At 35.2% G+C, this 17,863-nt stretch overlaps 1 protein-coding gene across 1 annotated transcript; it reads left to right on the top strand.

Annotated features, from left to right (window-relative positions):
• Positions 1-564: 564 nt before the first annotated feature.
• LOC101592129 (vomeronasal type-1 receptor 4-like) lies at positions 565-1,464 on the top strand. Its single transcript, XM_004644729.1, has one exon. The coding sequence runs from the start codon at positions 565-567 to the stop codon at positions 1,462-1,464; it is 900 nt and encodes a 299-aa protein (XP_004644786.1).
• Positions 1,465-17,863: the final 16,399 nt, after the last annotated feature.

The following is a 17,863-nucleotide window of genomic DNA, read 5'->3' on the forward strand; positions in this document are numbered from 1 at the left end:
ACATCTCTTACCACCTAACTCTTACATATTATAGAGCAATCAACATATCCACGTTTTAGTATCACCTCTCAAATTGTTATAGCTAATATCTTATATGATAAAATATTAACATGAATTTAGTGTGAAATTTTAAAGAACATAACTTAATACAAAATGAACAAGTAGAAAAGATAACTGATAATGTAACAGACTCTCTCACATGGAGAAAATGCACTGCTTTGAATGAGTGTACGTGATTTGGATTCCACACTGTCTCTAAAATACAGATACTTCTCAATATCTGTGATTGTCTAAGCTAGTGGTTGGCTTAAAGATTTGTGGAAAATTGAGCATAACTGTGAGCTGTCTAGCAGTTCATTTTATGTGACAAGTGTTCTTAGACCTGTGTCTTGAATAATTGAACACAACCAAGTGAATGCAATAGCACAAGTGTCTCCAAAGGAGAACTAAGAATAAGAGCACAACACTGTGACTCAATTTCATAATAACCATGTTCTCTGCACTGTGTTCTTGTGAGCAGATCTCTGGCTTTGAAAACCAAAATCAGCCTGGAAAACTGGCAGCATGACCCTCAGGGAGGGAGCAACAGGAGTGATTTTCTTATCACAAACTGTGGGTGGAGTCCTTGGAAATTTGTTTCTTCTTCAACGCTATCTCCTTCTTTATTTCACTGAACACCGGTTAAAGTCCACAGATTTAATTCTCCATCACTTGATGGTTGCCAATTCTTTATCCCTGCTCTCTAGAGGAGTTCCCCAGACAATGGCAGCTTTTGGCTTGCAAGATTTCCACAATGATTATGGATGTAAATTTATGTTCTACCTTTATAGAGTGGGCAGGGGCATGTCCATGAGCATCACTTGCCTGTTGAGTGGCTTCCAGGCCATCACCATCAGCCCCAGAAAGTTCACGTGGGCAAAGCTTAAGGTAAAAGCTCCGACATATATTAGCTCATGTATTTTCATGTGTTGGTCCCTGCAAATACTGGTAAATATAATTGTTCCTCTACATGTAACTGCAAAGAGAGGCAAAAAGAACATGACACAGAAAAAGGACTTGGAATTCTGTTCTACAAATCGTGTTGATGCAATCACTCAATCGCTGCATGTAGTGCTGTTATTATTTCCCGATGTTGTATGTTTGAGCCTTATGGTCTACACCAGCATCTCCATGCTTTTAATTTTGTACAGGCACAGGCAGAAGGTACGGTACATTCACAGAATGAATGTCTCCTCAAAATCCTCCACTGAGTCCAGAGCTACACAAAAGATTCTGCTTCTTGTGAATTCTTTTGTGACATCTTATACTCTCTCCTCTATTTTTCAAGTGTGTATTTCAAATTCTCCAAAACCTAGTTGGTTGTTGATGAACTTCAGTGCATTTATGTCTCTGTTTTTCCCAGCTTTCTGTCCCTTTTTGCTGATGATGCATGACTTCCAGTGTCCTGGCTCCATGTCTGTGTAAGGAATACATAAAACACTTTTGTTCACTCATCTCCATGGGCTTCTGAGAACAATTTTGTGATAGAAGTAATAGAACAGTAAAGAATTTTTTCTATTTTGAAGCACTAACAATAAAACACAAGAAACTAACCAGCTATAAGTAACATAACTTATACTGTGCGATTTCATAAGCAAGTTGTTCTGCCCACGTTTGAGAAGTTCAGCATCTGTAAAATAACAAAGCACTGGGTTCACAGACATTCTGGAGAGTATGGAGTTGCCATTGAGTGGGTAAGTTTCACTTTGTCTAAGTAAATGCACCAGAAATAAAATGATGCGGGAATTTCTAGAAAATATACACAGCAAAGAATTACCATGTGAGGTTGTCAGTAAACAAAGTAGAGAAATCAAGATTCTTAAAGGAGACTGTAGATTTATGAGGCAAATGTAAATTAAAAGCACCTTCCAATAGTAAATGTATTTTTCAACAAAAAGATGATTTGCATATGTCCTCCTCTTGTGGACCTGGTAGCCCCTTGACATGATGACACAGAGAAAAAAAACAAATTTCATTTTCATACAGAAGCTCCAAGAAATTATTTTTGTCCAAGAAGAACCAAAATATCCAGTGATTTTTGCTTCATGTTTTAAATATTTTTGCCAAAATGCAACAATCTACACAAGATTAGCCAGAAATTATAAAAATTCAAAAGGAAAAAATTAAACATTAACTTTTCTTTTCAATGGCCAGCAGAAATAAGCAGTCCAAGCTGATTAGCCAGGCTATCCTATGTATATTGATGTATATATATTTTTCTCTTTCTTCATTCTGTTTTTTTCTTTCCTTCATCCTGGTTGTTCTTTCCCCTGGAATGGTTTCTTTCCTTTTCACAGTATCCATTGTACCTTTAATCCTATTTAATCTTTCATGTTCTCACATTAGGGAGACAATATGAGATTTAAAAATTAAGATCTGATTTATTTCACTTAAAGATTATGATCTCTCATTGGTTCCATTTATCAACAATAGTGTCAAATATAGCTGAATAAAATTCCATTTGTGAAAATGCCACATCTTTTACATCCATTCCTCAGTTGATGAGCATTTGGATTGTTTTCAAGATTTATCTATGTCACATTGTGGTGTTGTAAACATGGGAATACATACATCACTGTAGTGTGATGTGTTCAGTTTTTCTAGAAAAATAACCAGGAGGGTAATAACTGGGTTGAATGGGCCTGAAAATCTTACTATTTTTTGAGGAATGCCCACACTGATTTCCATTAAAGTTGTACCAGTCTACACACTACAGAATGGTAGTTTTTAATACACATCCCCTCCAGTATTTGCTATTGGTTAACTATGATGATAACCATTCTTTCTTGAGATGGAATCTAAGTTTTATTTTGATTTTCATTTCTTAAATGTCAAATTATGTTGATCAATTTTAGCTGACTGTCCCTCATACAAAATCTTCTCTCTAGTGCTTTAACTTAACTTTTTATAAGACATGAGAGCACAGCCTATTGTGAGACTTGTACTTGCAGGCATCTAACATCCCAGCAGCACCTATCAGTTAAAATATCCCTGGTCCAATTTGTGTTCTTGGTGTGTTATTCCAAAGCAATTTGTTTATGTAAAAGTAATTATTTCCAAGATCTCTATGGTTTCCATTGGTCTATATGCTCATTTATGTATTCATGATATACTGCTTTGTGCATAATAGTTTTATACTTGTAAGAGTTGGATGTCAACAATTTTTTACTTTATTTTATTTATTAAATTTTGTTGCCAGCTCAGCCTACCCTGGAGATGGTGCTCGGGATCAAACCCTATGCTTGGCTAAGCTTGCCTAACCAGGTGCTTTAGTGCACAAACCTATCTTGCAATCCACTTATCTTATTTTGCTCAAAGTAGCTTGTCCATAATGCAACATTTTGGCTTCATGTGGCTATTAGAATTTTAATACCTTGATCAAAGTATGAAATTTGTATATTGATAGAGTGTTCACTACACTTAGAAGATATTTATTGTAATGTTGTTAAAAGAATATTTTCTTCCACTTGATGAGCACAGGTTTTCTTTCCTTTTAATTGAGTCCTTTTAAAACTACTTTCACTAGTGCTTCATAATTACCACTATAGAGATCTTTTTTCTTCCTGGATTACATTTATTACTAGCTTTGATTTTATTTTTCATGCTGATTTCTAATTTCCTCAAGATAGTTCAAAATGAGATTAAAGTGACTTGATCATTGTTTGTAATATTTCTGTTCATTTAATTATTTTAGTTATCTTTTCTTTTTCTTCTTTTTTTCAGGATGGGGATTGAACTAAAAAATAAGTGCTTGCCAGGGAAGCGCTTATTCTACTGAGCCATCTCCTCGGCCCCTTTCAGGTATTTTTCTAAGACTATTTGTACTCAGGTTCTTCAGGAATATTAATAGCTAGTTTACTTTTTCTGTTAAATTTTTAACCAGTTTTGTGTCAGTCCTACTGGCTTTGTAGAATGAGTTTAGAGGGACATGTCATTGTACACTGTATTACGTTGTGTTTTTTCCTTAACTTGTTAAGCTGTTATATGTGTCTTATCTCAGCTTCTTGAAGATATTACCCAATTGATCATTTAACTGTTTACTGTCTCTCCTTCATGCCTTTAATAATTGTAACTATCTATTTTAGGACCATTTTGGCTTGAATTTATTCCTTTCAGAGTCAATGAGCAGCTTTGGAGGAGTTATGAATTTTTGTACATGTCTTGTTTTCTCATGATTCTCCTTTTGTTATTTTGTTGTTGTGGAGTTTTGCACATTTTATTTTATATTTAGCTTCTACTACATTGTCATTTAGTTTCAATAATTACTTTAAACCTATTAAAATTTGTGATAATTCTCTACAAAATTCAATTTTCAACTTGCACTTTGTGGTGTCATTGATATATGAATACCTGTAGATTTTCCCTCTATTATATCTATGCACTTCTTTTTATCTATATTTTGCATTGTGCAAATTAATTGTGTAACATCATAAATTACTGAGAATCAGACCACCTTATACATAATCAATATATCAATATACTTTCCAAGTGGCTGCTCACAATAAAAACGTGGTAAAATGAAGTGCTCAATAACACATACAATAGCATTAGGTCTGTTTGATCTGGTTGTTTCCCTATATATTGTGTGCTGCTGGTGAGGGCTCTCTCCCACCTAAAACCAGTGCTGCTGAATGATCCCTTAGTGCCACAGGGCTCATGGGTAGGAGCTGCATACTGCAGCTGGGGAAACACAGGAAACAGACCAGATCCAGCAGCACAAAGTTAGAGCAGTCCTTCTTTACTATACTCCAAAACTCAATGGAACTTTCTGTCTTTGAATACCTTGTACAGTACCCTGCATGCAGCACCATCAGGAAAACTCCATGCCCCCACCTGAACATCACTGAAGGCCAGGAGTCTTCAACACCAGAGCACATTGGGAGAAAAGAGACAGATTTTTATGGAGGGAACAAAAGACATAAATAAAGATGAAAATAGACACAATTTAGTCAGAAAACATGACAGAATGTACTGATCAGGACACTGCAGAATTTTCTATAAGGGAAATATCTTCGCACATGAAAAGTAAAATTAAATTAGACCTGTGGGCAGATTTTTAGTCTCTAATTAAGTTTTCCTCAGGGAACCCTTTTGTCTGTTCTCCAAAATAGTCTCTCAAGCTTTTTGTCTGCTATCTCTGCCCTCTACTTCTGGAAACAATGACACAAATTAAAACCTTGTATCTATGACTTATTGCTATCGCTCTCTTCTCATGCTCTTCTTGTTAATCAGCCCCTTCCTTTTCAAATCCTCCCCCTTATCCACTGTATTTCTTGATAATTGTCTAGTAGGGCATAATAATTTTGTAGGTCATTTATAAAAGGGAAACAATTGTTCTAACAAGTTTTCAGCTCCATGATTGATATGTGGTTGGGCCTGTTGTTGATATATCCATTATGGACCATGTCCTTGCACACAGTGACTAGGTGTAATGGGCTATTCTTAACAGAGGAAAGAAGTGTATAAATATCAGAACACAGCCACGGCAAATATAACTTAACTGTGCTCAAATGGACTGAAGTGATCTCTCTCATAGCAACAGAGTCTTTTCACTCTAGCTGATCCTTCAGTTGTAGAGAACGAAAAAACAATAGATACAATGGAATCAGAATACTGACAGGTATATATACTTCCCCAAAGTTTTTTCAGTGAGCACTGAAGGGGTGAAAGTAAACCGCCCAAGTTGCCTCAATGCACAAAGTCATAAAACAAGAAATAAAATATACCCCAGGTAGATAAGATGTTCAATGAAATTGAAGATGATATAAACAAACAGATAGGGAAATTCTTTCATAAAATATTCAGCGAACTTAAAGGACACTGTAATAAAAGCCAGGGTGAGCTAACCAACCTGATCTAACAGATGAGTATCTAGTTCATAAGAGCATTGGCATCCATGCAAAGATGCAATCAGAAACCAAAGATACAAAATTCTTTTGAAATAATTACCATCAGAAAGGTCCAATGCAAGAAGAGAGTTTCAGAACAGAAAATGAAGTTAATGCAGAACATGATATTTCTAGAGATACCTTAAAAGTAACAATAGGCCAAGTGTAATGGTGGTTTCATGAAATTCACGCCTCCCCAGAGTCCAAGGCATGTAGATGGGACATAAGTCTAAGGTGAGCTTGGACTGCAGAGCAAGACTCTATCTCAAAATCCTACAATGCAAATCTAGATAAATATATAAATAAAATAAAAGCAAAACCAGATACAGAAAAAGAGAACAACAAACCTCAGAAACAGATTATGGAAACTGGATCCAAAAGGTAAAAGATGGGCTGGCCAAATAGCTCACTGATTAAAGCAACTGTAAGCAGGCACAAGGGCCAGGGGTTCAATTCCCGGGCCTGTGGGTCAGGCCCCACCTTCGAGGTACACTAAAATGGCAATTGAGACTGGGTGTGGTAATGCTGTCCTGTAATTCCACCACTTAGGAGGCTGTAAACAGGAGAATCATTATGAATCCGACCTAGTAGTGAGACCGAGAACACCCTGTAGATGCTTCCCTAAAATATGGGGGAAAGAAGGTAAAACATGATACAAGGAAGTAACATAAAATTAATAGGAGTTAAAGAAAAGGCAGTCAAGAATCTAATTATAAAAATCAAAAGTGAAAATTCCTAATGTAGTTAAAAATTCAACAAAGAGAAAAGGGGGCAACATAGTTTTAAATATCCAAGATCACATTAGACATTCTTTCCCTCTATAACACATCATAGTGAAAATCCTAGAAGCCCAACCAAAGGAAAGAATTTTAAAAGCTGATAGAGGAAATCAACAAATAACTATAAATGTAGACCTACTATAATTTATGTAGATTTCAAAGCACAAACTTTACAAGTCAAGAGAGCTTAAAAGTTTTTTCAAGCACGAAAGCAAAAGAATTTTCAAATCAGATTATTATATCCTGCAAAAACACCTTTCAAATTTGATGGAAAACAAAGACTTTGATAAACAGCACCTTAAGAGATTTATGACAATGAATCAGCTCTACAAAATGTACTAAAGAGTACTAAAGAAAAAAAAAGAGCCAAACAATACTAGAGAACATCATGGAATTAATTCATCAGGCAATGTGAGCAGTCAAGCTAAAGGAAAATGTAAAGGAAGTAGCAACAGAAATACACACAATGTCAACAATCTGCCAATAGGGCCAGACAGATAGCTCAGTGGATAGCTAAAGTGCCTTCTCAGGCAGAGCACAGGGGCTGAGGTTCAATCCCCAGCACCACAAGCCATGCCAGCCCTGCCCACAGGGCATGCTGAGACAGAGATTAGGACTGGGCCATGGTGGCATGAGCTCGTAATCCCAATACTTGGGAGACTGAAAACAGGAGAATCGCTATGAGTCCGATCTATATAGTGAAACCCTGAAGACCCTGTACTAAATACAAAAAAAAATCTGCCAATTACTTCTCATAGTTATGCTTAATGTAAATGGTGCCAAAGACTCAATCAAGACACACTGATAGGAATATTACATAAAAAAGAATAAGGGGAAACAAAAACTGCATTACACAACAGATGGTCATAATTCTTAAAGAAGCAATGGGGCAAAATCAAAGAATAAATAATGATGTACCATGCAACACAAGCCAGAAAGCAAAAAGGAACATATTTCTGACAACAGACTTTAAGCCAAAAATAATGAGAAACAGTGGACAAAGTTCACTATATACAGGTAAAAGGAACATTTCAACAGGAAGAGAAAAATATTGTAAATATGTGTGCACTAATGCACTCATGTTCATAAAAAATACTGCTAGACATAAAAGATCAGATAAATGTCAACAAATCATAGTGGGATCTACTTCCCACTAGGGGAGCTATCTACCACTACAACAAATAGACGAATCAAAAATCAAATGATCAACAGACCAAAAGGGAAGAGTTTAAAGTGTGTGGATCTCTAAAGAAATGGAGACTCTTAGGCAGGAGTTGAAATCCTTGCAAAGCAGTGCATGTCCTCTTTGACTATGGTGGAACATTGCCAGCATAGGTTTTAGAATTAAAATCATTCTCCAAAACAAAAGACATTAATGTAAGGGAAACTAAGATGTGATGCAGACTACCGACCTCGCCAACACACTCAGTGGAGCTTACCTGAGTTGCATCCCACTTTCTTACTGTCTAAGGAGATCAGGTGCACAAAACAGCTTCAGGTACCTGGTGAGCAATGTTACACCACCCACCCTCACTGGAGCTAGGCTAAGCTGTGACTGCTCCTCCTACCATGGTGGAAGTCAAGGGGTTCCAAGATTGCTACAGGGAACTGGTGAATTCTGCTCCAGCCTCTCCACCCACCACTACCAGAGATGAGCTGAGCTGTGATTGCTTCTCCTACCATTACAACACCATAGCTTTTCTGAATGGCTGAAGCCTCTTGCACTGGCAAAAAGTGCCTCGGTGGGCTCCACCCTGTGCCCAATCAACATTAAGAGAGCCTTGTAATGTTCAGGCCTGCTCTCAAAATTTTATTTTTTTCTTGTACTCCAGGTGACATCCAGATCCCCAAAGTGGAAGCCACACTGATCTTCACACACTGGGTCCTTTGGTGAGCCTACTTTTCTCTCCCAGTCTCATGGATCTTTGTTCATTCACATCCTGAACCCTACCATCACTGCAGAGTCAGGGAGAATTTTAGGATATAAAAATATATCAAAAGGAAGGAGACAAAATGCAATCTTAGACATCCTGCTCTCACAAAGAAAAATTCAACAGACAAAGTAATAGAAGAACTTTGAATTCACACGCCTGAAATTTTAGACATGATAGCCACTGAAGTAAAGCAACAATTCAATCAGGTTATGGAGGAAATAAGATGTGATATAATCTTTCAGAATAAAAGCAAATGACAAAATCATGAAATAATTGTTCAGTACATCTAAAAGAGACATAGACAAAAAATAGAAGAAATAAAGAAATCATGGAAATATTGAATGAAAAATAATAGAATGCACAAAAAAGATTCAAGGAAATATAGAGGAAATTAAGAATTCCATTGAAAAATAGAAAAAATGACACAAATGAAATTGAAAAGATAATTTCATATGGATGGCAAGATAGCTCAGTGGACTAAGCTCCTGCTTAAGCAAGTGTAAAGACTGGGGTTTCTTCTCCGGTAGCACAAGCTGGGCCATCCCCATCCCTCCAGAGACTGAGTAGGCCAGGAAGACTGCGCATGTTGGCAAATGCCTATAATTCCGACTCGGGATGCTGAAAACAGAAGGATCATTAGGGGTCTGAATTGCATGTGAGACCCTGTACCAAATAGGGAAAGAAAAAGTAAAAGAATTTCAGACCCTGAAAATAGCTAATGAGCATGAAAGGAAAAATATCTTTAAAATAACAGGGAACCAGGAAAGAACAATGTAACAGATACAAGATGATTAAAAACAAATAATATAAGACTAATAGATATCAATGAAACATCCAGAGTCAACACAAATAACATTAAGTCTGTTTGCAAAAATAGTAGCAGAGAATTTCTGATACATGGGAAAAGAATCCAACATACAGTTAAGTGAGGCATATAAAACTCAAGTAAGTCATAATCAAAATAAATTTACATCCAGACACATCATAAATGTGATCCTAGAAATTCAACAAAAGAAAATAATATTAAGAGCTGTTAGAGAAAAGAACTAGATCACCTATATTGGAAAGCCTGTTAGAATTATGACAAACCTCTAAACATAAATCATCTAGTCAAGAAGAACTTTTAGGTCATGAAAGCAAACAACCTCCAAACCAGATGGATGTACCCTGCAAAATAATCTCTGATTCAATGGCAAGATAAAATTCTTCCATGACAAAGAAAAATTGAAGTTCATGACAACCAAACCAAACCTATGAAGTGCACTGATGGATATATTACGAAGAGGCAAAAAGACAATTTCTAGAACAATAGAAAAGAATCACCAAGCAAAGCAAGCAATTAAACAGTGAGGGGAATACAGGGATCCTACAGAGGGAAAATAATATAACACAATAAGTCAATACATATCAGTTATAACCATCAAAATAAATGGCCCAAATTCACCAATGAAAAGAAGCACACAAGGAGAGTGGATCAAGAAATAAAATCAAGCAATGTGTAGTACACAAGAAATATGTTCAATTCAAAAATAAATCAAAGGATTAAAAATGAAAGAATGGAAAACAAGATTCCTTGCAACAAGAACACAGCAAAAGGAGACAGACCTATTCTGGTTGCTGCCAATGTCACCTTCAAACCAAGAATATTTGAAAGAGATAAAGAAAGTCACTACATAATTGACAGAGTAAAACTGAAGATGAAAAGGATTACAATGGGCTGGGGAGATGGCTCAGTAGGATAAGCACTTGAATGGCAATGCAAGGATCTGACTTCAATCCCCAGTTCTGCCAAAAGAAAAAAAGAAAAGGATATATATATATATATATATATATATATATATATATATATTCACCCAATATAGGACCAGCCAAATATACAAGTTTAACAGACATGAAAAAATCAAATGGGCAATGACACAATTGTCCTGGGGAACATGAGCACCCCATTGACACAAATAGAGTGATAAAACAAGCAAAACCTCAGAGTAGAAATAACAAAATCAAGTTTCTGAGAAAATGTTCTCAGGAGAGTTTTACAGCGTGTTTAACCCAGCAACATCAGAATTCACATTCTTCCTGGCTGCACCTGGGACATTCTCCAAAACATAACATGTATTAACATATAGCTCATGCTAGAGAAAAGGCAAAGGAATTAAAGCTATCCCATACAATCTTACAATGAAACGGAGATACTGACAAAAGAAACATCAAAAACACATGGAAATTAAATGAAAACCTCCTAAAGGAACAGTGGGTCACAGATGAAATTTTATAAGAAATTAAATGATATTTATAATTGAATGAAAATAAAGATACAACTTATCAGAACCTGCGAGATACAATGAGAGTTGTGTTACTTTCTTTTTAAAAAAATTACTCATTTTAATGAGAAAAAGGATTAAATAGCAAATTAAATAGTTTCAAAACAGGTTAGTAGGATGGGTACAATAATTAGTACATTGCATATTGTTTTTTCTTCACAGGAGTTACTCAGAGGACAAGATACAGACAATATATCTTGTCTAAACAATATCAGTACACATATTTATTCTCAATGAATTAAGAGAAACTAACTGTATAATTATTCTAACTCTTGTGTGTGTATAATATATATTTTTTTCCACTGCAAAACAGTACTTTACACTTTTGTGAAGTTAGTAATGCATGACACTGGGTTGGCTAGCAACTGACAGCTAACCTTAATCAGACAGGATGTTCATCTCAGGAGTGAGGTAGTTTTTTTGCTCTAGGCACTGGGTCAAGTCCCATCTACACATATTTGAATGATTTTCTAGCTTTGTTCCTCTGAACATAACCCCCTTTTTCATTTTATTTTGTCAGAGATGGGTATTCCACTGCATTTACAGAAGCTGTATTTGGAGAAGTCTTTAAGAAACCTTTTCATACTTGAAGCCAGTCTAAAGATCGTAGGTACTTGAACTCAGCAAAATAACCCAATACTGTCCAATAGTCCATAATAGTAGTGGGTTTTCAGCAGAACTGGAAATTTTCAGAAGTCGCTGACTTGAGCCATTTATAACCTAGCATATTAATATGGCATTACTTTTTATACCGTTTGGTTATATTTTTCTACTGGATGGTTAAGATCAAGTTGAAGCAAAACCTATATCACTAAAAATGCAAATTTTGTATCAGACAAGGTCATTCAAATTACCTCAGTATTTACCTTGAACCATATACAGCAGCTTGTACATCTTTTGTCAATCATCTGATGAGTCACAGCCATTGCTTGACCAATTTGCTCTCTGTGAAAGACTGAGAATTTTTCTCTCTAGGTGACTCTCCTTAAGCACATTATACATCATTGATCACTTTCCTCTGTGGCCCCATATTCTCCTTGATCAGGAAACTTTGGACCCCATTGAGTTACAGGATGTCGCAGCATAGGTTCTCTTATGTATTGAGTCCTTACGGACCCTGAAAGGCTAGGGCCAACATATTGGCTTTCCTTATAGCTCCTCCATTTTTCTAATTTTTGATCTGGAAACTTTAGTTGTTAAACACCAGAATAGAAACTTAATGACATTATTGCCCTGTGACAGAGGCAGTTCAGTTTAACATCACAATGTGTCTCAATATCAAAGGCCTTAGACATAACCTGGAACTTTTCCAACAGCCAAGGATATTCTAAAATTTAAATCCCTATAGAATGTCAGAAAAACAATTATGCATTTTTACACAGAAATTTAGAAATCAAGCCATATACAAAACTGTAGCAGGACAATCCTATGACTTTTCTTCTGGTCTCATGTTTTCTTCTATTACTTTTTATGAGCATTTACTTTAAAGAGATTATACTGATAATTGATATAGCACTAGGAGCAGTATGCATTTAGAGGGCCAAAATGACAAATATTTCAAGCGTGATTTTAGTATTTCACATTGCTATTCTCAGTGTAATTGCTTAGTTCACAGATATACATGATGTTATAATATAGGTTCGCCTATATCCTGAGTCTTCAACTGACCTTGAAAGGCTAGGGCCCAAATGTTGGCTGTCCTTTCAGCTCTTCTTTTTCTTTAATTTTTGCTCTGTGAGCTTAGATTGTTAACCCTCCTGAAGAGAAGGTTATTGTTACCCTGCAACATGTGCAGTTGGGTTTAACCTCACTATCTGTCTGAACATCAAATATCTTAGGCATAACATGGAACATGTATTTTCCATCAAGTATTGATATACTAAACTTTAAGTCCCTACAGAATATGGAGAAAAAAATTTTTAAAAATAAAATATATTTTAAAAATATGAATAAACAATTACATATTTTTTCACTGAAATTTAGAAATCTAACCATATACAGCATTGTAGCAGGACAGTCCTGTGACCTTTTTTCTTGTCTCTTTTTTCACTCATTGCCCTTTTTTCACAAACATTTACTTCAGAGACAGTATGGCAATAATTGGTATGTCATGACAAGCAGTACATATTTAGAAGACTAGACTGACAGACATTCCAAGCATAACCCTTGTATTACACATTGCTATCTTCAGTGCAGTTGATTAGTTCACAAGTATCAGCATATATAGTTAGTCAAGGTGAGAATCCTGCCAATTAAGTGCTAGTTTAAAAACGCTGCTGATGTTTCTCAGGATCACTGTCTTACCAATCTTGTGTGTACAAATGTACGGCTTTGTCCCTGTCCTGTTTCCCAGCTTTTCTCCTTGCCCTCTCCTCGTTGTCCAATCCTCAAGTTCGCACTTTCCTTTTAACTGTGCTGTAACTTTCCATTTGTATTTGTTCTTTTGAGTTCTTATACTAGGGAGACTATACAATATTTACACATTTTGGTCCAGTTTACTTCACTTATGAGTATGTCTTCAAGTGACGTCCAATTAAATATAAATGCTTCAAGTTTATCACTATTAACTATTACATCTTGCTGTCAAGAAATCTTCAATTTTTTATTGTCTCTTTCTTTTTGTACCTTTTTGAAAAAATATATTTTAAGGAGACTATAGTAATAATTGATATGATATGAGAAACAATAAACAATTAGAAGACCAAGATGACACGTTTTAATAACTTTTTTTTCTACACAGGTATGTCTTCTATGTAGTGGCCTAGATCAGTTATAAGCATACAGAGTTAGTCAAGTTTAAAAGTCTACACATTAACTGCTATTTTCAAATCATTGATTTAAATTATTAGTACAATCTTCTGAGTCTTCTTTTATATATACTTGGATGTTTTTCTCCCCTACCTTTTTCCTATCTTTTCTCCTTTCTCTTCTCTCACTTGTTTAACCCTTAAATTCCATTTCTTTGCATTTTATATGTGTTATATCTTTAAGGTTTTATTTCTTCTTTCGGGTTCTTATATGAGGGAGACAATAAGATATTTATACATGTTGGTCTAGTTTATTTCACTGATAAGTATAGCCTCCAGCTGAATCCACATACTTATGAGGGCTTTGAGTTTGTCTTGCCTTGTAGCTGAGTATTGTACAAGAATACAATATTGTATTCTCCATTGTATAAGAACCGTATATTTTTCATCCATTCCTCAGGTGGTGGGCATTTTGGTTGCTTACAAGATTTGGCTGTGACTACTTGTGCTGCTATAAATATTGATGGACATATCACACTATGGTATTATGTTTTCACTTCTTGTGGGAAGATATTCAAAAGGGGAATAACTTCATTGAGTTGAATTATGTCCTAGTGTTTGATGAGTCTCAACACTGATTTCCATTGTGGTTGTGCCAGTCTACATTCCCACATGCAGTGGAGAAGCATTCCTTTTTCACCACAGCCTCTCCATAATGTGTTATTAGTTGATTTCTTTATGATAGGCATTCTTTCTGGGGTGAGATGGTATCTCAGTGTTGTTTTAATTCGTGAATCTGTACTGTAACATCCTGTAACTCAGTGGTGTCCCAAATTTTCTGATCAAAATATGTTCCTCGTACTTTCTCTTCCAGCAGATTTAGAGTTTCTCTTTTAATGTTTCAATTTTTAAGCCATTTGAATTCGGTTTAATGCATGGCGATGGACCAGTTGTAGTTTTAGTTTTTGGCAAGTGGGGAGCACTTTTTCCAACATCATTTGTTGTAGAAGCTATCTTTCTTCCGATGAACATGTTTAGCTCCTTTGTCAAAGATAAGATGGTTGAGTGTGTTTCTAGTTGTATTTGCATGTTTTAACCTGATACACTAGTTTTTTGGTCTGCTTATTTTTGCCAGGGCTATGCTGATTTTTATCATGGTAACTTTGTAGTATAATTTCAATCAGGCATTATAATGTCTCCTGCCTTGCCTTTATTGCCCAAGATTGCTTTTGCTATTCTGTCTTTTCTGGTTTCAAATACATTTTAGGAATGTTTTCTCTAAGCTTGTGTGGTAATTTTTTGGTATTTTGATAGAGATTGCATTAAATCTGTAAACAATTATGGGAGTATGGCCACTTACAAAATACTGGTTCTTCCTATCTATGAGTGAGGAATATCATTCCCTTATCTGAAATCCTCTTCTGTTTCTTTTTAAGCCTACTGTAATTTTCATTGTGCAGAACTTTTACTTCCTTTGTTAGATTAATTCCTAAGTGTGTCATCTTTTGGCTGGTGTTGTCAAGGGCATTGTTTTCCTAATTTCTCTCTCAGTGAGTTTGTTATCTGTGTAGAGGTGTGTTGCTCATTTTTGTGTGTTGACTTTGTATCCTGCTATGCTACTGAGTTTGTTTAATAATTATAGGAGCTTCTTGGTGAAGTTTTTGTGTTTTCTAAGTAGAGTATCATGTCATTTGCAAATACTGTTAGTTTGGTTTCTTCTTTATTTATTCTTAATCCTTTTCTTTCTCTCTCTTGGCTAATTGCAATAGCTAATGATTCCAAAACTATATTAAATAGTTGTGATATAAGACATCGTTGTCTTCTTCTACCTTATTTGAGAGTGAAATATTTCATTTTTTCTTCTTTTAAAGTTATGTGGGCTGCTGGTTTGTCATAGATGGCTTTTGCCAAGTTGGGGTATAGGGAGTCTATTCCGATTTTCTGAAGGCTTTGATCATGGAAATCAGTTTGTGTACTCAAAAAACTAGGACTGGAAATTCTATTCAATCCAGTCATTTCCATTTTGGGGTATTTTCCCAAAAGAAATGAAAACATCATACCATAGTGATATATGTGCACCCATGTTTATAGCAGCACAATTTGTCATAGCCAAATCTTGGAAACAACCAAAATGCCCATTGCTTGAGGAACTGATGAAAAAGATGTGGTATTTTTATACAATGGAATACTAAACATCTACAAAGAAAGACTAACTCAGAGCTTTTTACATAAGTGGATGGAAACAGAAGCTATACTCATAAATGACATAACTCAGAACCATATGTGTAAGTATCATATTGTCTCCCTAGTATAAGAATCTTAAAGAAAAATTAAAATCTGAAAGGTATAATAGTTGTAGGAAAACAAAAAGAAACTGAATTTAAGGTTTAACCAATTATGATGAAAAAAAAGAAGAAAAGATAGGAAAAAAGAAAGGAGGAAATATCATGCAAGTCTATATATGGGATGGCTGAGATGATTACACTCATAAATTTTCTATCAATTTTTTAAACAGAAGTTAATGTTTAGAATTTTCACCCTGACTATCTCTTTATGCTGATATCTGTGATCTGAACAACTACATTAAATACAAAGTGTAATACAGAACTACTCGTCAATACCTATCATCTTGGTCTTCTAAGTACATACCTTTTCTAATTACTAATTATTATATTCTCTTTAAAATAAATTAAAACAAGAGGAAAGTGATAGATGACGTAGAGTGTACCTAAGGAGAGTCACATGGGGAGAAGACACTCTCTCAGGCTTTCACAGAGAGCACATTGGCCAAGCAATGGCCGTGACTCATCCACATGGCTGCACTGATAAAGGTTCTACAATCTGAGGTACAGGATCTCAGGATAAATCCTGCGGGCATTTCACTGACCTTCTCAGACCAAAATGCTACAACTCTTGTTGCATAGGTCCTGCTTTACCTTGGTCTTAACCATCCAGTAGAAAAGTATGAAGACGAAATATAAGAAATAAAGCCATGCTGTTAAGTTGAGCTGTGGGGGACTCAGGTCCATAATTTCTGACATTGCCAGTTAAACAGAAGACCCAATGCCATTATGGGCTACTGGACTCTTTTAGAATATTTTGATGAGTTTACACACCTATAATATTCAATAACGGAACTTAGAGAAATGGGGTATAACGATGAATGTCCATTTTGTATCTGTGTATTGAAAGTGGTTGGGATAGATATATAGTTGCATTCTCTTAATGAATAGAATGATTTGTTCTAATGGTGTTTGTAAATAAGATCACAAGTCTGCATCTTGTACAGCAATTAACCACTAAGAAGAATATATGCAGTGTATTATTTCTTGAAACTGTACTTCCGATTTGATTTGCAACTGTCTCATTGCTATCTGTTTATCAATAAAACTTTGAAAAAACATAAATAAATAAATAAATAAATAAAAACAAAAAAGGACAATTAAAACATTAACAATTCTTGAAACAACTGTCAATATTCAATTTTTTTTCAATCTCACATTATTATATTTGTTAATCTGTGCAAAAGACTTTATGATAAATTAAATAACCTAAAAGCCATTACTGGGGACAGGAAGATGGCTTAGAAGAATAAGCCCTTCCCCGGCAAGCACAAAGGCCTGAGTTCAATCCATGGTTCTGGGAAAAAAAAAAAGTTCTGACATTGCCAGTCCTATGGAAAACCCACTACTATTGTGGAATACTGGACGATACTGGAATATTTTGCTGAATTCATGAACCTACGATATTTAAATGACAATGGAATACCCTTCTTGGACAAAACTAAAAAAGAAAAGGAGATACAAATGAACCACCACTTTTTATCTGTATGTTCGAAATAGTTAAGATAGATATACAGCTACTTTCTCTTTACTTAATGAATAGAAAGATTTGTTCTAATAATGTTTGTGGACAGGATATCATGTCTGCATCTTGTACTCTGAATAATCACTAAGAAGATAGCTATATATAATGCATTAATTATTGAAACTGTCCTACTAATCGGATTTGAAAATGTCTCATTGCTATTAGTTCCTCAATAAAATTATTTAAAAAATAAATAAAAGCCACTGTTAATTAGCTATTACTGTTTTGAAAATATGCAACATATGTACTGCTTTATGTTACCCTTTTTCTTTTTCTCTTTTTTCTTTG

Source organism: Octodon degus, unplaced genomic scaffold (assembly GCF_000260255.1).
Source record: "Octodon degus isolate 3935 unplaced genomic scaffold, OctDeg1.0 scaffold00206, whole genome shotgun sequence".
Lineage (NCBI taxonomy): Eukaryota > Metazoa > Chordata > Mammalia > Rodentia > Octodontidae > Octodon > Octodon degus.

Coding starts and splice junctions, on each gene's coding strand:
- LOC101592129 (XM_004644729.1), top strand. CDS start 565: ATGACCCTCAGGGAGGGAGCAACAGGAGTGATTTTCTTATCACAAACT.